Source organism: Periplaneta americana, chromosome 2 (genome assembly GCF_040183065.1).
Source record: "Periplaneta americana isolate PAMFEO1 chromosome 2, P.americana_PAMFEO1_priV1, whole genome shotgun sequence".
Classification (NCBI taxonomy): Eukaryota; Metazoa; Arthropoda; class Insecta; order Blattodea; family Blattidae; genus Periplaneta; species Periplaneta americana.
The window spans coordinates 96,438,558-96,460,720 of record NC_091118.1 but is presented as its reverse complement, the minus strand read 5'-3'; the positions used below and the strand labels follow the sequence as shown (position 1 = coordinate 96,460,720).

At 38.0% G+C, this 22,163-nt stretch overlaps 1 protein-coding gene across 6 annotated transcripts in view; it reads left to right on the top strand.

Annotated features, from left to right (window-relative positions):
* Window positions 1-22,163, top strand: part of sfl (N-deacetylase and N-sulfotransferase sfl) — a 953,010-nt gene that overhangs the window by 734,565 nt on the left and 196,282 nt on the right. For all 6 annotated transcript variants that reach the window (XM_069818157.1, XM_069818158.1, XM_069818159.1 and 3 more), the window contains one exon: window positions 21,105-22,009. In XM_069818157.1, coding sequence (XP_069674258.1) covers window positions 21,777-22,009 — 233 coding nt within the window. In that variant the 5' untranslated portion in view covers window positions 21,105-21,776. The remainder of the gene's footprint in view (window positions 1-21,104; window positions 22,010-22,163) is intronic.

Genomic DNA, 22,163 nt, shown 5'->3' with positions numbered 1-22,163 from the left:
ACTGTCGGTAAAAGACTGCAGTGATAAAAAAAAACATAGAGATTACCGGTAATTAGTATTAGTATTAGTATTTATTTATTTAACCTGGTAGAGATAAGGCCGTCAGGTAATATGTATAAGCAAAAAAAGAAATCTTACAATTAGTAAATATTGCTTCGCAAACGGTCATATTACATAGTTAGAAGTTGTTAAAGTCTCGTGCTTGCAACTTGTGCTCTCTTCCGCACTGAGTTTGGAATTATTTCATACTCTTCTGGATAATGGCTTGATTATTCCTAAGCCTAAAAGGCGTATCTCAATTTTTTCTATTTTCGTTTTTTTTTATATCGTAGTGTAATGTTTAGAAATCTTTCTACCTTTTTCCTGAACAAAATGGTCGTATCTGATTTAGAAAGTGACGAAAAATACTAATTACTTCTGACATATCTCAAAATTATATTGAAATCCTAAGCGAAATAGCAGTATTGTGATTTCCCTAGCAATATAGCCGTAACTCTAATGCTATGTTTACACGGCGAAAGTTTAGAGAAATTATAGCTGAATATCACCGTGTAGGCTAAACGGTTTTGAGAGTAGGTATCTCGTTGACTCTAATACCTAAATAGAGAGTTTAAAGTGGCCTAAACTAGGTATCTTCTGATAATCAACGTGACTGTTATTCATTCTTAGATAAAACTTTGCATGGCTTTTCGATGCCTTGACCCGGAACGGGGCCTTGCTCTTAGGCTTGCTGTAGCCCATTATGCGCCCTATATGTGCGACAATAGTTCAAGTCCGACAGGTGCCTCGGATGGCATTTCATAAATCTGATGCTCACGGGTAAGTCATATTACCTCATCCTGATGGAGACGGGTCCCATGGCCTGTGCGCCAGGGCCTGGTTCCCCAAGCTCTTCCTGTATCGGAGACTCGTACGATTATTGAAGATGACAGATGAAATAAGGGGAAGTTGGAGAATTTTGGTGGAATGATAGAGGGAAACGGGACTATCGCGAGAAAACATTATGAAATTTCTGCTTTGTCCACCAGAAATTCCATCAGACCTGGCTGGGATCGAACTTCGGCCGCCTGGATGAAAGACCAGTACGATAACTCTCGAACCATAGACGCACAGCTTGTCTGATACACAGTTTAAGCCATAGAGAAAATACGAAATGATGATGCATCTAAACAAATCAATATTGCGGATCTTAACATTTATACGTCTGCAGTATCTCTTTAATGTCATATTATTTTCATATAAGTTGTGATCTAGAGTAATACAATAAATATTTCTTTAACAATTTTTTTTCGCCGCAAAAACTTATCTTTAAAATTCTTCTCTCTAATCCATTATTTATCTCTGATTGAGGTTCTGGCTGATATGTAGGCCTATATCTATTATCAGGCAGTACATCTTGAAGATAGTCCTATGTGTCAGAGGAAAAACAATTGTTTGCATGCATCTGAAGTCTCATTAGTGTAATATGTAGCTAATCGGCGATGTATGCATTGGAGGGGGAAAGGAACTGGCCACTGTACCCCATGTGATGCCTTATTGATGTTACTTATGAGGTTTAAACCTGTCTTCGGACAGTTGACTAAACAACAATCCATTATTTTAAAAATAACGTTTTAGACTGAAAAAAATTGTTAAATAAATATTTGTTGTGCAATATCTGATAAACGTTCATTTGCGGAACCATGTTGACAGACTCTTTTTGCTTACAGTAATGTGTACATTCCGTTATTACATTTTACTTCTGAGATATTCTGTACTTAAGTATAAATATCAAAATGAGTTCTGAGTATTTCCAACATGACACTAGAATACACGGTGGAACTCCAATGACGTGGGGTCTCTACTTGTAAGACAACATCAGACATTATATTGGCAACGGATAACTTCACGATCGTAGTTTTCAAACAACCGTAAAATTATACTTCACTGTTGTATGTACCATGAATGACTAGTTTCTTTCTTTCTTTGTCGTTATTATTATTATTATTATTATTATTATTATTATTATTATTATTATTATTATTATTATTATCAAACACAAAATGGGAATTTAGTTAAAATCGGCTGTTCGGATTTCCTTTTTGTTTCGTAAAGACTTCAGTTAAGATATTACCTTTTCTAGATACAATTTCATATAAAATTGACTTTTAAACAGTCAAAGTAAAGAAAATTTGTCTTGTAGCCTATAGGAGAAACATCTGAACAGTGACGGTTGGAGATGGGATATTAATCAGCACTAGGTCTAAGAATGCAATTTCTTTCAGAGTGGCGCGGCTGTTGAGCTGTGATTGACTGCTTCAAGATGGGGTGTATATTCCAATTTGGGCCCTTGTCTCCATAGGGACAGGAATGGTATATTTATGGAGTCGTCAATCTTACTTTCACCGTCTTCTTGTCGTATCTCAACTCTGAAAAAAAGGAAAACAACGTAGTGCTGACGTACGACCTTCGAGCATATATGCTGCTGCGCATGCGAATTAAACTGCAATTCGAGATCGGGTGTTGTATGTTTAATCACTTCCTCGTACTCTAGACAAAAAAATTAATTTGTATACAATCACAGGCAAGTTTCAAAACTTAAAGAATGTAAACAAATGGACTAATAATACAAAATTGTATGTATGTATGTATGTATGTATGTATGTATGTATGTATGTATCCGTCCATCTGTATCTGTGTGTTTGTTGTCTACATCTGTGTATATATACAGGTAATAATAATAATAATAATATTTATTTTTGATGCCAGAGTTAAGGCCGTAAGGATCAAAAAACGTCCATACAACATAGCGTCAAAACTTGATAGTTCCCCCCCCCAAAAAAAAATATTTATTTTCTTATTTTATTTGCATTATACTGCTTACATCGTTAGTAAAATTACGAAAACAATTACATCGGTAGAAAAACATAAAACAAACGGAATTGCAAGTTGAAATTCTGCAAGGTAATGGCAGCGTCAATATTTGTTTCATGACTCCGGAAACTGAGTTATGCGAATGACAGAAGAATGGTCGAAATGACGAGATGAGATTTTTAGGTATGTAGGTGGTAGACACTCTTTTTTTTTGTCGGTTATTTAACGACGCTGTATCAACTACTTTAGTTAGCGTCGATGTAATTGATATATCGAGATAGTATTCGAAGAGATGATGCTGACGATTCATTATAGGATTATCTGACATTCGTCTTCTAGTTAGGAGAACGACCGAAATAAAAACACGACCAGATAATCAGCCCAAGTGGGAATCTACCCACGCCCTAGCGTTGCTCCAGCTCAATAGACAGACGCGCCTAACACTTGAGCTACGTACGCCTGTAGCCTGGATATAAGTTACTCTCAGGGACAAAACACTTAATGACAGTTCTACAACACATTTTTTCAGTATCAATGAAATAATAAGAGAGAATTAAATACATTGGTAAAATATATTTTAACAATACTGGGTGTTCATTTCAAAGTGTGTCATGACGTCCCTGTTGTGAGTCAGCGATTTGAAGCTAGTTTCAGCTTTTATGTCAGAGAAGTTGCCTATTATGGCGTTCAATCTGAACTTGAGAACGTGTACGGTATAACTTGAACATCGTAGCAACAGATGGCGGCCTGTACGGTCTGTGTGCTACCATAACCTCTTTCGAACTGTATTTTGCGCGGGCAAATCGTACGCAGGTATTTTTTATCATCGGTAATGGCAACATTCCACAACACAAATCAAATGCTCCGTGTCCATGTTGACCGTCGAAGTTAATGTCAACAAATACGTAAGTAACCGTCTTAACCCTCTCCCCATAAAGAAAAAAATCTCACCACAGTAGTGTTTCCAAACAGTTCACATTCCTGCCACTACTGGCAATACCGTACGTATCAGTAAGTACTCTTCAGAATGAACGCCGTACTTGCCAGGCAACTTCTCTGTCACATAGGTAATACGCCTTTGCGGAGAAGGAAGATTGTAGGAAGATTGATTTCTCTAGGCTCATCGGCTAGTCACATGACGGCATACAGCGAACCATGACACACTTTGAACTGAACACGCAGTAGTATTGATGACTCAGCATCTCCAAACAAGCAGTAGATATACATTCATTCGTCGGCTTCGGTAGCGTAGTCGGTATAGCGCTGGCCTTCTATGCTCGAGGTTGCGGGTTCGATGCCGGCCCAGATCGATAGCATTTAAGTGTGTTTAAATGCGACAGGCTCATGTCAGTAGATTTACTAGCATGTAAAAGAACTCCTGCGGGACAAAATTCCGGCACACCGGCGACGCTGATATAACCTCTGCAGTTGCGAGCGTCGTTAAATAAGCTATAATTTAAAATTGTTATACATTTATTCATAGTGTTCTGTCCAAGGTCAGGTCTTTCACTGCAAATCCAGCATTCTCCAGTCTTTCCTATTTTCTCCCTTCCTCTTTGTCCCCTCATATGATCCATATATCCTAATATCATCTGATATCTTCTTCTTCTCCGTACTCTTCCTAATTCAAGAGCATGTCAAGGCTTTGGAAGATTGGCAAATGATGACGACGATGATAATGGTGCTTCATGACTCGGAAAGGGCTGATGAGTCTAGGATGATGATGATGATGATTAGGGGGAGGATGGTGATGGTGATGGTGACGGTGATGGTGATGGTGATGATGTTTTCATTTTACCATTATTCATATAAAAAATTGAATAATTTCATTATTATTATATTAATACAACTAATCGATTCTTCAGTATAAAATATAGATGAGTATGTGAATTGATTCATTATGTTGGCAATTAAAGTGCGTCAGTTAGTAGCGAAATATCAGAAGTATTCGTTCGCTCTATCAGAACTGAATGAGAGCATTTTAATTCTAGGACCTGAGAACACGGATGTGCTATTCCTGCCATCCATCTTCCGCTCGCATGCCATGCACCCTCGCTCCTTGGCACGACAAAAACAAAACACTGACACTAATATCTTAGTCCCACATAAAAAACCGACGTAACAACCATATTTCGTGTGACGTAACTATATGAAGACACGCCTAGCATTATGATATACGTCGAATACAAGAAGAGTCTGTTACGTATGTAAATCACTTTTAAAAAAAGTTTCATGCACGCGAGGTACAACAAAAACATTTGACAGCTGTTTGTTCTTTCTCAATAAAGCTTCAATGTACCTACAGTTTTAAAATCCTCAGCTCCATATAGCTACGTTTATTAAGATATCGACATGGAACTTGCTTGCATTGGTGTAAAGGGCATTAGTTTCTTTCGTGAAAGCAATTCAAAATTGTGAGCACAAACAAACGAAATCAGATGTCTACTCTACAACAACAAACTCAGCTCCGTGCATTTTATCACTTTGTATTGGTATCAATGCATTCCGCATGAACACTTTCGTGTTCAGCTGCAAATCTAGCGGTGTTGGGCTCGATTCCCAGTGTTAACCTTGCGCCATGTTAACCATATGACTGTGAAGTATCGTTACTTTTCTCAGACACACATATTCATCAACATGAGAATCTATAATAATACTTTAAATGTCTGGTGTTATTCTGCTAAAAATTCGTTTTCTTAAAGAAACTGAGGAAATAGATTAATGAAATTAGAGTAATCAGCATGCTCCACTCAATTGTGTGCAGTAGAAATTATTATGCATAGAAAGTTACTGATATGTAATTTTATTACAAGAAAAATAACACATAAAGCAAAGACATGAAGACTATGAAACAGATATAGAAATACATTTCAATTACAGAAATTATTAAGACTTTCTTGAAAATATTGTAAGAGAATCTTCTGAAATTTCATTAACACGTCCATTCCATTGAAATTACAACCCATAGATAGCCACCATTGAAAGTAATACATTTTCGCAAGTTCTTCTCGTGATTTGCTCTTGCTTTGTGGAAAATTCTTCAGAAATTGTAGCAACTTAAGCTATTACCGTGTCTTTTCTGTCAGATGCTTTTTTCTTATTCTATGACTTGTCGTATAAACACCAAACTTCGAAATTCCCCATAAAATAATGTTTGGATCTGTGAGGTTTGGCGGGCGTGGTGGTCAAGACGTGTGCCAAAACTGAGAGATGAGGTGCCGAGAAAATAAGTCGCGAATCGCCTCTATGGGTGTTCGGGCTATGTGTGTCGTCCCATTCTACCAAGAAATACACGTTATTGTGCCCACAAACATTTTGTCCAGGATGTTTATCGGCACTTGACAGTTACAGCTTTTTACTCTTCATCTTCAAAATTGCCAAATATGCAACTACACCACAGTATTACCTTTTCTGAATAGGGAGGTCTGATGCACTTTTTGCAGGGTTCTCACGACCCTAATAACGACAGTTCTGCTTATTAAAAATATTTGCGATTCTTTGGTAAATGAGTAAATTAAGCTTTATGCACAAACGGTATAGGTCTACCCCCCTCCCCCATTTTTAGTTCAACCTTATTGTGCATTGCGCTACGACTTAGAAGATATACGAGGCGCATCCAGAAAGTAAGTTTCCCTATTTTTTTTAAAAAGAACACACACTTTCAGGAAAACATTTATTGGCAACAGATACAGCAATGTTTCAGCTATTTTTCAACATAGCCACCATCAGAACTGAGACACCTGTCGTATCGTGGGATCAACTTTTGTATCCCTCTGTCGTAGAACTCTGCCGCCTGTGAATGGAACCAGCGTGTGACAGACGTCTTCAGCTCTTCGTCGTTGCCAAAACGCTCACCGGAGGACAGGAGTTTCTTGAGGTGCAAGAAAACGTGAAAATCGCTGGGAGCAAGATCAGAACTGTAGGATGGATGATGAAACAACTCCCAGCCAAATTCCGTCAAAACAGCTGCTGTGCGCCGAGCCGTATGTGGACGAGCATTGTCATGGAGGAGCACAACACCTGCAGTAAGCATTCCACGCCTCTTGTTGTGAATGGCACGTCGCAATTTTCGCAGTGTTTCACAGTAACGGTCAGCGTTCACTGTTTCACCTCTTGGAAGGAAGTCAATGAGCAGAATGCCCTTCCTGTCCCAGAACACCGTGCACATCACTTTCCGTACCGACAGCGTCTGTTTGAATTTCGTCCTGACCGGAGATCCATTATGCCGCCAATGCATTGACTGCTGCTTAGTTTCCGGGGTGAAGTGCAAAATCCAAGTCTCATCGCCCGTGACGATCCTGTCGAGGAACACGTCGCCGTCATCGTGATATCGTTGCAGAAATGTCAGTGCTGCTCCTAAACGTTGCATTTTGTGTTCGGGTGTCAGGTTTTTCGGCACCCACCTGGCACACAGTTTTTTGAACAGCAGGTGCTTAGTGACAATCTCATGCAACAAGGATCGCGATATCTGCGGAAAATGGCTGCTCAGCTCCGTAATCGTGAAGCGACGGTTCTCCATGATGCACTGCCGCACCAGCTCAACACGATCATCATTGATGAGGGACGGTCGCCCACTGCGCTCTTCATCATGGACACTTTGACGACCTTCGGAAAACTTTCTACACCAGCGACGCACCATCTGCTTACTCATGGTGTTCGGCCCATAGACCTGACAGAGCTGCCGATGAATTTCAATTGGCGCAATGCTTTGTGCATTAAATAACTTTATCACCGACCGAACCTCGCAGGCGGCGGGAGAAGAAATAAGAGCTTCCATTTCGGACCACTGCTGCCACGCTACTGGTACCAGGCGGGACCTGTCCGGCTGGCATATTATTGATACATCATAGATCTGTTACGCATGCGCAATTGACACGGCTAATTACGTTTACTTTCAAGGGGAAAAATCGGGAAAGTTACTTTCTGGATGCGCCTCGTATTTACGCTTACCCTCGACATAGGTATCCCCAACCTACGCCGGGTGATTACACTAAGGTTCACTGTGTATCCAGCTTACGAACAGGGAGCTCCAATTAGACCAGCCTCTCCGTGCGTCGTTAGCCGGCGTTCGAGAATACTACGGAATGAAGTTCGAGCAGAATTATGTTGCCTAAGTGAGGAAACGAGAGAACCCTGATAAAACCCCGAAGTACGATCTTTTACGCCATAAGTGTCGCTACGGATTTTTTGAACTCCCAGGCCTGACCGGGATTGGAACCTGAACCGCCTGCGTTACAGGCTGTAGGTATGACCACTCGGCTATCGCAGGAGGTGCCTGGAATACATCTCACTCACTTAAAAATATCTTGTGAAGTTTCGTTGAATTGCCGAATTTGACTATAACAGATCTACTGACGCTTCACAATGTTGCACTCACTAAAGGAACATTTTTGCTAGACTATTACACTTTTACTATGTCATATTACTTTTGAACAATAAAACGGTACGACAGGACGTCTTTCAATCAATCATGGCTGCTTATGGCACAATTTTATCTCTTCTCTAGCATTTGTTTCATTTTATCGCTTCCCTAACATTGCCACTAAAATTTTAGATACTTTTGCTTACACTGGATGCACTTAACTCATGTTATTACAAATGTCACTAGCATTCCTTTGCTTCTAGCCACCTCAATTCAAAAAAAGCTAATCTGAATTTTTAAACAAGTTGCTGAAAATGGTTGCCGTTCATTACAATGCAGGCTTTAATTCAGTACGCATATTATTAAAAACATTTTGAAGCATATTCTCTGAAACTGAATTTATCGTTTCTTGAATATAATTTTTAGTGCGATATTATTAATATAGGTTCTTTCTTCTATAGAAAACGCAATCATATTTATGAAACACACTATACACTGCAGTGTTTACTTCACTGCTTGAAGACTTCGAATGCAACAGCGGCCGTAAGTTTGTGTGTCTGACGGGAGCAAGGACATTAGTGAAGGGGTGAGAGTGAAGTACATTCAGAAATGCAGGTACAATAAAAATACAAGTAAAAATAAAATGATGTCCCTGTATAAAACATGCTTTGATATCGTAATTTGTTTCCCGCATAGGTAGTAGACTGAAAATGGCGGCTCCGTTCAAACATTTTGGTGAAGGTAACATTAGTGAAATAGAATTTTAGTAAGTCAATTAATATCTATTTTATTTTATTTGAATATTTTATTGTTTCTAATCTCTATATAGACCTACTTTCTTCGTATCAACTCCGTACCATTTGTTCCTTGTTTGCCAACTTTTCAAAATCCAAATTCTTTACGGTACTACAAAACATGATTTGCAATCGTCATTTGTTTACAGCAGGTTGTCAAATGAAAATGGCGGCTCCGTTCAAACGTTTTGGTTAAGCTAACATTAGTGAAATAGAATTTCAATGAGTCAATTAATATTTTATTGTATTGGACTACTTTATTTCTTCTAATCGTGTAATAGTCAATTAAATTCCACTCGAGTTTTGATTTTCTCTAGATAAATCAAAACCTCTAGTGAGATTACTGTTGACTATTTCGTTTATATGACGTTATTCCATTTTCGACCAATGAAGTGTAATGAAATTTTGTATTCCAACCAATCACATTCAGACTTTGCAATAATTTTTGCAGCTAGATTTATCGCTATCAATTTATCGCATGGTCGTTCTTTTGTTTAGTCGTTGTCGCCAACTGTTTCCCCATGAATTGATGATCATGAATACATTAAGATGCAACTACACGGTTAAACTTTTCTTTCAACTTTAAAGCAATGAATGCAAGATTGATAATTAAATAATGAATATATTTACGCAGTGAAGACGACGTTCAAAACGGCGCACCATGTAGACACACAATCTTCATGCATCTTAATTGAACGTAGGTACCTTTTAAACTTGATTCATTCAATATTCTTCCCAGATTGCAGGCATACGCGATTGGAATATTGAACTGTGTAGATGCAGCTTTAGTTCCGTTACACACTGCAGCGAGAATGCGTTTGTCGAGCTATAAAAAATGCTTTCGTGTAGCACTGATTGTAACGGTCGAAATAAGACACAGCTGACATTGGTCCTGCTCCCACAGGTAACATAACCTATAAGTAGCCTATAAAATTTGTATTTTGTGAATGAAATGAAACAATTAATAGAAAGTCAGATGTTCAAATTTATGTAACATCATTGCATATCAAACCCGATGACCTTGCATAGTAATAATAAGGCCTTTTCATCAAACTGCCTTCCGTATGGCGTAATAAAATTCGTGTTTAATTAGGCCTATCTATACAGAGATGGCTTTACTGTGTAGCAACATGTCTCGCTGTGAATACATAAGCATTGGTATACAGCTGTCCCCACTGTTACTGTTAAATTAAATTATGATTTCAGCAGATAATGAAAATGTATTTATGTTATAATAGTAAGAGAAAAGTGCAGTACATGTAATTAACATTGTTAAACCTGTATTTCGCAATTGGCATTACTGAATAAAAACATCGAATTTCTTTATTGCAGTAATCGATATTCATCTACGCGTATTTAAACTTCACAATACCTGAATAGGTTAAGTATTCGTTATTAAACAATTATTAACATTTTGTGATCGAATTTTAGGGCTATATTATTTACATTTTTATTTTATTCACGAAATAGTCTTAATAAATGCCACTTGAGGTCTGAGATTACTAAAGATAAAACGTGAATGGACTGATGCAGGCTAGCTAATGTCCTTGACAAAGCACGTTAATTTTGCAACTTCCAGCTTTCAAATGTGTCAACATTTTCTGTCACTCTATGCATGTTGCTCAGGTGTTGTAACATTATTATTTAGTATGAAGAAAAATCTTGCGAAAAATATTTGACGAGTTAGTAGAGTATGGATGGCATTTAGTTTTCCATGCCACGTACATACCAAGCCTGAACTGCATCCAGTGAATTAGTAGATTAGTAGACATACTGCAGTAAAGGTGCAGTTATCTTAAATTAATAAATTACTTAGGAATATAGTTAATATAACCACTTTCGTGTGTTAAAATAAACTAAGTTGTAATTACCTAGTTGACTAGTTTGAGTTTATGCCGGTTCTGATGATGGCTGACATTAGCTGAAACGCTTTCAGGTCAGTACTTCTTAATGTACACTGGCATTCAAAGACATCCGACCTCCAATTTTCTGATCGTGTAAACAAACTTTATTATCACGGGATGTCAGAACCTAAAGATGTAATAAATTTGCAAACTTTGAAATAGTTCCGCTAGTTCTCAATATGTGACCCAATTATTGGGACGGGTAGAAAAGTATTTAGGAAAATGTTGATGTAGTTTAAGCATAAATTATTCACATAATTGACAGTATCAGCGGTTTCCCGTTTATTCTAGTTTTTTCCATAGTCATTAGAAGAGGATCACATTATGAATTCTATAATGCGGGTACATTTATGTACCCGTACTTCGATACTACGCTCGGGTTTGGGTTCGAGTCCCGGTTGGGACGATTACCTGGTGGGTTTTTTCGCTAGTTTTTTTTTTCAGCTGAAGGGTGAATGTCAAGTAATTCTGTGAGGAATCCTCGGCTTCATCCCGTCAAAATAGCCTGTGTTTATCACCAATATATAATATCGATGTTTATAGTTGATGCAGCGCTATTAGATAACCGATATAAATCACAGTGAATTTTCACAGAAAAAATGTGTTCGAACTCAGGACCGCTGAGTAAAGTTGCCATAATGTGTTTTGTTTATCATAATGTGTAATAGTTTCTATTTGAGACAACATAGGACTACACAAGAACAAGGATACCCATAAAACTGTCATAGCAAAGAGATAAATTTGTCTTTCGAACCGGGTATAACAACACAATACCACCACTGTTTGACGGCAGGGGAAGCTTTATGGTTAATTGAGAGCGCAGATAATAAAGCTGTGTTTAGTATTTCGGCTGCCACAGTAGGAAACCGTCCCTTCAGGGTGCTGAAGCCCGCGACCGGAAGTCGGCGCTGTGTCGCCGCTTTGTTTTGGGTCTTAATGGAGTTTTCTCGATCAGAGACCATAGCGCACAAAGCGCGTCTATGTAAAGGCGTTCGTATTTTATTCTGTCCGGCTTCACAAAACTCTAAAAAGTTATTCGAAAGTTGTGGGTAGTTCGGGAAATAATATCAGGTAGTATTCGCGGGTTTGCCAGTCCTCTTTTGCCAGTTTTAATCTCTATTAGTTTCTCTGAGAAGAATTTTTAGTAGGTTATTTTACGACGCTTTATCAATATCTTAGATTATTTGGCGTCTGAATGAGATGAAGGTGATAATGCCGATGAAATGCGTCCGGGGTCCAGCACCGAAAGTTACCCAGCATTTGCTCATATTGGGTTGAGGGAAAACCCCGGGAAAAACCTCAACCAGGTAAGTTGCCCCGTCCGGGAATCGAACACAGGCCACCTGGTTTCGCGGCCAGACGCGCTACCCGTTACTCCACAGGTGTGGACCTCTGAGAAGAAATGAGGCTGCATAATTACTCGCACTTTTATTAACGAATTCATTACATACTTAAGCAGGATGGTCCTCTGATTACGTTTTGACCCCTTTGCATGGGGTCTTTTTAATTAAATTTTATCACAACTATATATTATGAATATTAAGGATGGTGTTGACGATGATGATGATGATGATGTCATTTGGATCTGATCCTTGTAAGCCTTGATTGTAATAACGAATGTGTTTTGTTAACAGGGTTGCCAGATTTTCTCGTCATGAATCCAGGGCAGGTAATGATACTGCATACCTTAACATGACTACAAATTTGAATTAATTCAATTCTATCCGTTTTATGTATTTCAACTAATTACGGATGGCCTGAAGTTTTAATTTCGTTACATTTTTGCTTGATTATGAAATCTTTGGTCGGCGGGAAAAGGCACACCAGTCAAAAAAATTAATTTTTCAGGAGAGACTTTCTTTTAATTTACCCTGAACTGAATGTAAGTATAATAATGAAATTCATGTATGTTGGTTAAAATAAGACCCTTTTCAATTTAAAATACAAGAAATTTTATTATTAAAAAATTAGAAAATATATTAGACTTATGTGATTAGGTATAACAGAAAAATCGACTTTTTTTATTTATGTACCTTTTCCCGCCGACCAAAGAAATTTTCTTTGAATTAATGTTAAAGTCTGGAGAAATAATGTCATATTACAGGCTAATTTATACAGAAAAAATGCACAGTGTTTAAATTCTATCAATAATATATCAACTTCCGAAGAGAGTAAAGAATAAAGATGCTGTACAATACCAAATACATATTATAGTATTATCATTTATACTTCAATACAACCAGATAGGCGGCGTTGACGATATTGAACATACGTAGCTTGGACAGATTCTTGAGAAAATGAATTAGTTACAAATGGCTTTTAGAGAACCCGGAGGTTCATTGCCGCCCTCACATAAGCTCGCCATCGGTCCCTATCCTGAGCAAGATTAATCCAGTTTTTACGATCATATCCCACCTCTGTCAAATCCATTTTAATATTATCCTCCCATAAGGAATTTTTTGAAATAATTTTATAGAAGTGAGCAAAAAATAGTATTTTTCCAGTTTTTTTTATATTCCGGGACAACATAATTCAATCCAGGACACATTACTTACACATCCTTAAAATCCAGGACGTCTGGCAACCCTGTTCGTTAATTGGCATGAATCTACACGTTCAATATGTTCTTTCTAGTTTGTTTGTTCTGTAGGAAAATAATGCGAGTAGCTGAATAATTGTCCGTATGCTTCCAGTTTTAAACAAAGACATCCTTTGAACTTTAATAGCACACAACACTGGCCTTTTACCTCTGTCACAAAAGAAAATGACCTCCCCTCACTACTGCCTCTGTTTATGACATTTCGTTGGGAAGAGTGTAGTTAAAAGTACAGGAAATAATTTTGTTCAGGTCGGATGAGTAATACTGACCAAACATTATTATTATTATTATTATTATTATTATTATTATTATTATTATTATTATTATTATCATCATCATCATCATCATCATCATCATCATTCATCATTTAAGCCCATTTTACAGTTATTGTAACCGTTTGTCGCATCTCAAATGATACCCGGTTTTATCTTGCTATTATTTGTCTTCCATAGCCCACTTTCCGTAGTTCCAATAAAATCTTTATTTCAGTTTCTCATCAGCTCTTTAATTTTTCTTGCCATTTAACATCATTTTGGACAACAGAAAAATCTTCTGAAACGGTCACTACCCAGCCAGCGCTTTAGTAAACGATATATATATATTTTTTTCCAGAAACAGATTTTTTCATAAAATCCTCTTATCTTTCAGCTGTCATACCACTTCTATAATTAACTAAGCTTCATTTGACTATCTCGAATGCTATATTTCCCTTGTTTGATTGATTTCACAAGAACTGGATTGGGGATGAATTCTTGCACTTGGTATATATACTTTATTAATAATTTGAAATAATCAATCTTAATGGCTTAACAAGATGGTATACAAAAAACAAGTTACATTATAACTGTTTCAAAATATGTTTTTACATAAAATTTTTATGCCTTGTTACAAGTGCAAACGTTTTCACCCTCCTAGGGCATCATCAGACTAGAATGACAATATCAAGTATCAAAATCAAAAGTTAAAATAAAATGTGTGATAATACGTGTGTAATTGCATCCTTATGGAGAAGGTAGAGTGTGTTTCATTCTAAACTTGTCTAATATAATATAAAGAAACACTGTGTTGTGTGTAAGAACTTGTGTTCAACAGTTGTAAATGACAGCGTCAATGAATGAATATTAAAATAATTAGATGTAACGCTAATGTAGGTGAACATATTAACAAACTGCCTAAAATGGCTATTGGTTAACATTACATGATGTAAAAGATGGAAAAATACTTCTATTGGAATACCTACTTGAAACCTAGTATTGTATAAAGGACCTTATGTTTTACAATTATGGGCAAAAAATCAACTATAAATATTAAGGGCCGTATTCATAGACATTTTTAGCCCGGGTTTCCGGTGGATGATCAGCGTTTTTCGTATTCATAAACCAGTGTTAGCGATAGGATATGATTTGAATTCTGTACAAGTAACCAGTTGATAGCCGGGGCTAGCTTAGCACGCTCGTAGCGCGTGCTGCGAAATGTCTATGAATAGCACCCTTAAACATTGACAAACTGCCTCGAAAAGCTATTGGATATCATTTTATATACATGATGTGAAGAAGATGGAACGTATAGGCCTATTTATGTTGAAGTTCTACTTTAAACACTGTATTGCGTGCACTAACCTTGTGTTCTACAATTATGAACAAAACATCAGTATATAACATTAAAACATGGCACTTAGGCCCATTGACGCCCTATATGAAATGATTGTCCAACTCCGACGGATGGCTCGGTGGCTGATAGCCGAGCTATCCTTCCTGGCCCTACGAGGAAGTCTCAACTGACGAACCCAGTGCCAGGAATCTCTACCCCGTAGAACCTAGTACATTAGCTTCGGAAACCCATACTACCGCTACTCTCAGGCATCAACTCAGCCTATTTTTCCTATTACAGATGATAAATGAAATGAGGGGAAAGTGGAAAATATTGGTGGAATGAAAGAGGCAAACAGGAGTACCCCGAGAAAACCCTTTTCAACATATGTCTTATCTACCACAAATTCCACTCAGACTTGGTCGGTAATCGAACCTTGGGAGACCAGTGAGCTAGCATTGTAGCCAAGACGCGGTCTATATTTCACATATCTATGAATGTATCGTATAAAACCGTGCTGCTTAAAATTACAGACACTTTCGAAATTCTTTGTAAGCAATATCCTTACATCGGAAGTGGTTAAGTTGTTTCTAATCTTTGGAATATCTTACTGATTTATGGTAATGAGACCTGAAGCTTTGTTATGAAACTGTACATGATGGTACTCAACCTGTATGCTTTTTTAATCAATATGAAATAAATTAATAAGATATGTAACTACATAATTATGACACCGTTAATCATGCGGTAATATGAGACGATTTTTTTCAGACGTTTGTGGTTTCTTAAGATGGATTTCATTGTACTTGCATTGATAGTGAATAATAATTATGATGATGATGATAATAATAATAATAATAATAATAATAATAATAATAATAATAATAATAATCTCATCCGGTTATGTATTAAAATCCCACTCTGGTAACATCTAGATTCCACAGGAGCTGATTCGGAGGGAGGGGTTAATTTTTTTCTGCAACATTTTTCAATAGATATTAGCAGTACCCAATAGCGCAATATTTAGGATAATAACAATAAGCGAATTTAGTTTATAACAATGTAGAATTTCACTCTTGCTATGTGTAGGCAACTAGTACTAACTGAGCTGTGAATGCATGGTAAAAAAATAAAAGAGTCCACTATATCGCAGATTTGGAGTGACGAACCCCATATCATAGTAATGATTTCCCAAGTCTATAACAACTAATTATTTTAAAATTATAGCCTTACATGGAGAAAATAATTTCGTGACAATTTAGATTAGATCAGTTAAGCTCAATAAAGTTCTCAGAAAATAATATTCCTCAGTGGTGGTTTCTTATTCTGTGTGTGTGTGCGTGCGTGCGTGTGTGTGTGTGTGTGCGCGTGTGTTTTTTTTCTGAGTTAGTATTGATGCAGCCATAGGCCTAAATGATTTAGACAGCTTAGGCCTACGACTTAGTTTAATAAGCATTTGACTAGTGAGAATATCCAATGGACAATACACGTGCAGTTCCCGATTGTAAGCTAGAAGCGATGGAAGCAACAATTTTATCAAGTGAAACATTTTCCGGAAAATATAGGTGAAACTTTCTTGCTGCCACATCACTCGTATGGTGACGAATTGACTATCGACAATGAATGTTCACGAGAAATTTTGCAATTAGGCCTATTTATCCTGATGTCGAATAAATAAATCGGTATAATCATGTTTTGGTGGTAACAAATCACAAACAAGTTACGGTGATTTTGGTATAGCAAATTGTAAGATATACGAACATTTCTTTAGTAGGGAAAATACATATTCTTAATAGAGTCCTGGCTGTGGGTGTGGCATAACTGTACAATTTACAGGCTTGTTTATGTTATGTGCTGGAACGTCTTTGAAATTAGCATTTATTATATCTCTTTATTGGCATAAGGCCATAAAACATTCTATATTGAATATTACACGTGCGTGCAGATTACGTAACTGTAGGCTATTTCCCAGATGTACAGTACTGTACTTCGATGGGCTAGACGCGCTAGAGAATAAAAGTGAGAATTTCCCAAATAGTTTCGAAGTTGTATTTGTACAATTTCAGTATGTTGCCTGTTATCAATGCAATGAGAAAGTAAAGGTATTGTAAGCCTTCTGCGACGCGTGTAACTACTGTAAATTGGATTTACATACATGCGTCGCAGAAGGCTTATTTTAGCGTTATTTTATACTTAAGCAAGAATTCAGTAACTATAGAATGATAGTATGAGGGCAATGAAGCAATGTTAGAATCAGAATGACGAAGAATACCAAAACATTACGTACAAGGAAGTCTGCCCTACAGCCAATCTTTTTATCAAAATTCTCACGGGACCTACCTGAGATAAAATCTAATTCGATGGGAAGTCGTCAACTGGGTTTACACTGGATCGAGCCATGGAACTCGGGACTCTAAATTCGGCGCGTTAAGCCTTGGTTTTTCTGAAGTACGCATGCGAGGTACTCGAGGCCTTACTATGTGACAAGGAGCGAAATTTTCAACCGCAGTACGTATAACAATTCACAATCTTAATTATATGAAATAATGATATTTAGAAATGAGTTTTATATTATTGTAGTCTGTTATGACTTTTTCTAGTAAATGCTATAATTTTTGACACATGCGTCGGTTGAGGAAAACCAAGACTTTATCAAACACTGGTCTGTCACACCATTGCCACTTGAAGTTGTTGCGCCTGTAGCTTGGTCTTCTATCCAAGCGGCCTGTGTTCGCTCTCCGGCCAGGTCGTATTGGAATTTATGGTGAACAAAGCAGACGTTGCAGAGGGTTTTTCTCGGAGTACGCCCGTTTCCCCTCTATCGTTCCACCAGCGCTCTCCCCTCATTTCACGTATCGTCTGCAGTAGTTAAAAATAGGCTGGGTTGATGTCTTGTGGGTAGTACGGGTTTCCGATGCTGAGATGGGAAGGGTTTGGGGCTCCGGGCTCCATCATGTATTCGTGTGCGCATGGGACCTGACTATCAGGGGCTGAAGCAGAATGACCCACCTGTTAGCGTCGCTTTCACGATGCTGATTCAAGAAGAACTGGGGCCTCCTGGCCCCTGGGCTTATCAGACTACTCGTTTGCTGTTGGGATCTGACTCTATCAGGGTCTGCGACAGGATGGGCCACCTGTCAGCGTTGGATTCACAAACGTAATTCAGGTCACCTGTCGGTCTTGGACAGTCATCGTAAATATAGGGCGTACAGTGAGCCCAAGCGTGCCTAAGTGTACGAGCCCGTTCCAAGTCCTGCCCTCGAAAAGCTAAGCCAAGTCACTTGAAGCTCATTGGCCCTATTGTGATCATTGTTGTGATTACCTGTTCTGCTCAGTTAGGGCCTATAAATGACTTGAGGCCTGCAGTTCGAATACGGGTGTGTCCTACGCAATAGTAGGTCTGTTAGCGATATTGTTCCTCTGTGACTTGCGCTAGTGGTAGCATATCCGATTATAAATACCAGCAAGTGTAAGTGAAATTTGTGGTTAATAACTAGAGACGAGAATTCCACGCAAATGCATGTCTTTACAGGAACATAGGACATAGCTCAAACTTAATACTTATCCATTTCATTACTTTCCGATTCCAAATATGTGTACTTTTTCCGTGCATATTTGCGTGTTTTGGCCTTTTTGGGGATAAAAACATGCATAATGCATTTTTAAGCAATTTTTAGCTTAATCATGCATATAATATACATTATATTCAGTTTAAACGCATATTTTAATGGTTTCTCGAATTTTATGACCCTCATTTTAGCTACAGGAATTAGGATTGAAGAAGGAAAAAATACTAAATAACAGAACAAGGTTCATTCAAGTTTGCACCCATAACTTCTTGCGATGTAAACAGGTCATTCTCTGCCTACAAAAACATATTGATTGACAAGCGCAGGAACCTCACAGAAAACAATTTTAAAATGTTGTTAGTTGTTAACTGTGCAAAAACTGAAGTGAAATAAGAAATTTGAAAGAAAAGTGAAAGTGCATATTTTAATATATTTTTCGCTTGATCGTGCATGTTTCATCGTTTGATAGTGCATAAATGCATGCATACTTTGAGATTTTATAGTGCATGAAATTCTCTTCTCTATTAATAACCTACTGTACGTTGTTTTTATTCTACCAAATGACGAGGGTGGTACTACTACTACTACTACTACTACTACTACTAATAATAATAATAATAATAATAATAATCATCATCATCATCATCATCAACACCATCACCATCTCTGATTGAGATTCTGACTGATTGCCAGACAATACATCTCACTTGGCGATATATGTCAGAGAAACGATTGTTACATACACCTAAGTCTGAATAGTGAACTGTCAGCGATGTATGCAATGGAGGGGGAAAGGAACTGGCTACCCTACCCCATTATATCCTGGCTTAGTTGTCTCATAAGTGATGCCTTATTGGTGTTATGAGGTTCCAGCCAGTCTTTGAACTGCTGACTAAACATACATACAACATACAATAATAATAATAATAATAATAATAATAATAATAATCACAATGTCATTATTTCTATCGTATGAAATTTGTAGCCTTACCGACCAGAAATATAACGGCAGGGTTTCTATTCGGCCACTCATTCGAGTTGACTAACACATTTAAGAGACAAAAAAACACTGAAGTCGATGTAAGTGCTCGGTATTGAACCAGCCACTTCAACTGAAAAAAAAACAGATTGAAACACAAGTCGTCATCGGTGTCTAGCGGTTACCATGGTGACCATTGTACCAGAGGTTCGTGGGTTCAATACCGTCTGAAGGCAATGCATTTTAATGATGATAAAGTCTTCAGCATGGCTTACCCCTGGAAGTAGGTAAAGATGTAGGGTTAATGTTGTAGATTTACGGGACGTCCATAACAGAGGGCTCAAAGCATAATTCTGTGGCTCCAAGGCAAAATGTGATATGCCATTTCTTGCAGTTTTTCAGGAACGAGCATTTAAAGTTCGAACGACCGTATAAAACCATAGAAATCAAGTTTCATGACAACGGGTTAGAGAGAAAAATAATAGAGATATGCATGTCATCTTTTTCCAAAGTAAAGATACCATGAGGATGCACAACATATTGCATACTCATTTTCGCCAACAATTTGTCGCCAATTTGCCTTGGAACCACAGAATTCGTCTGACATTTGTCTCGCACGTTGCTTGTCGGTGCTGAACAACCTCTACAGTTGAAATCTTCATTAAGTAAGATAGCTGCTAATACTTCTGTAAGAGACAGAAAATTATGACAGAATTGATGTATGTACGTACAGATACGGAATTAAAATTTGGAGCGAGTCTTGATGGGAGTCCATCTGTATATAGGTAGGCCTAACAATTTCATACGATTGTCGGCCTGGTTGGCTCAGTTGGTGTAGCGCTGGCCTTCTATGCCTGAAGTTGCAGGTTCGATCCCAGGCCAGGTCGATGGCATTTAAGTGTGCTTAAGTGGCTTATGTCTATAGATATACTGGCACGTAAAAGAACTCCTGCGGGACAAAATTCCGGCATACCGGCGACGCTGATATAACCGCGGCAGTTGCGAGCGTCGTTAAATAAAACATAACATTTCTACAAGTAGCGTATATACAGGGACTCTTGTTTATTGCACTTGCGTAGTGTGTTGTAAGCGAAACTTATCAATAAGGGAGCTTCAAATTTTATTTCCGTATCTATACTACGTGTTTCACGAGCTATGTGAGCTGAAAAAGCAGATTGAGAGACGAAAAATACTGGAATAGGGCCGATGTAGGGGCTTCATGTTTGGCAAGTCGTTTGAGTTGGAAAAACAGATTGAGAGGGAAATAGTGACATAGTTGATATAGGCACTTTCTTTCTTACCATCTATTTGAGCAGAAAACAGAACACCTGACTATCCACTTGAGCTGAGAAAGGAAAAAGAGCTTGTATAAAGTTGATGGCTGTCGTTCATCTCTTCTTTGACATGTTTACTGTTGACGACCTAATTGTGACTGCTGTTATCTTCTTTTTCAGGTCTGTTTTACGTCATCTTTAAATTAAAAGAAGGAAACGCTGACCACTCTCCATCAGATAGAGAAGTTCGTGATCTCTGACGTCATCTGGCATCGATTTAATCAGAAGTGAAGAGGAAGCAGAAGCTCTGTTGTAATGCATTGTGGTTGTCCTGGTGTTGTGAGTTTATTTTGTGCCGGACGAAAGGGGAGCCGCGTCTTACGTAGGAAAGCGCAACATGGCCACTGCTCAGTGTAGTTTGCCCGCAGTTTGGAAACACAGTAAATGGCGAACTGACAAAAAGATCGACAGATAAATATATCTATGCTCTCCGTATCAATATGAAATAGTTTGTGACTCAGCTCGTTTCAGATCGTTCAGATGCCGTAAAAATACTTGAACATCTCTTTACAAGATGAGATTCCAAAAGGAGTAACTTTTTTAAGCATTCCATGTACTTTCAAACGATCGTCGCTGATTGTTAAAGTAATGCCATATTTCATAAGACGTGTAGTTAGAATTAAAATCTGTGCATTTATCATGCCAATTCCTTAGAGTGGAATTGAAAAGTTTTTGCGTGAATTCAAAATATGTGTAATTCGTGGAGTGTATTAGTATATTTTGTCTCATATTGAGACAGTATTTTCAAGTCTGTAATATAAAACTCCGTGTGAAGTGTTAGTGATTTTGAGGATGCCGTTGGAGAACTCCATAATGGTGACGCCTTCGCTATACAAGCCGTTGTTACCGCTGGAAGATAAGAGAGGCGTCGGCATGGTGGGCCTGCGTCGACAGTCGTCTAGAAGGTTGTGGTGCATCATGGTGAAGCAGGGGACCGTGAAGCGTTGTGTGGCAGCCCTGCTTCTTCTTAGCGTCGTCTCCATCTTCTATTACACGCATTACGTCATTAGTTCTCCCTTCTCCAGGTAAGTAGGCCTACCCTTAAAAACAAATTTCTGCGGGGCTCATAGGCAGTAAAGGACTGAATAGCCGTTCCCAGACAGTTTTCCCAAACCATTTTTCCCAAACTGATAGTCCCAGTTGTGCATTATCCCAATGATCATTTCTCCCAAAACATTT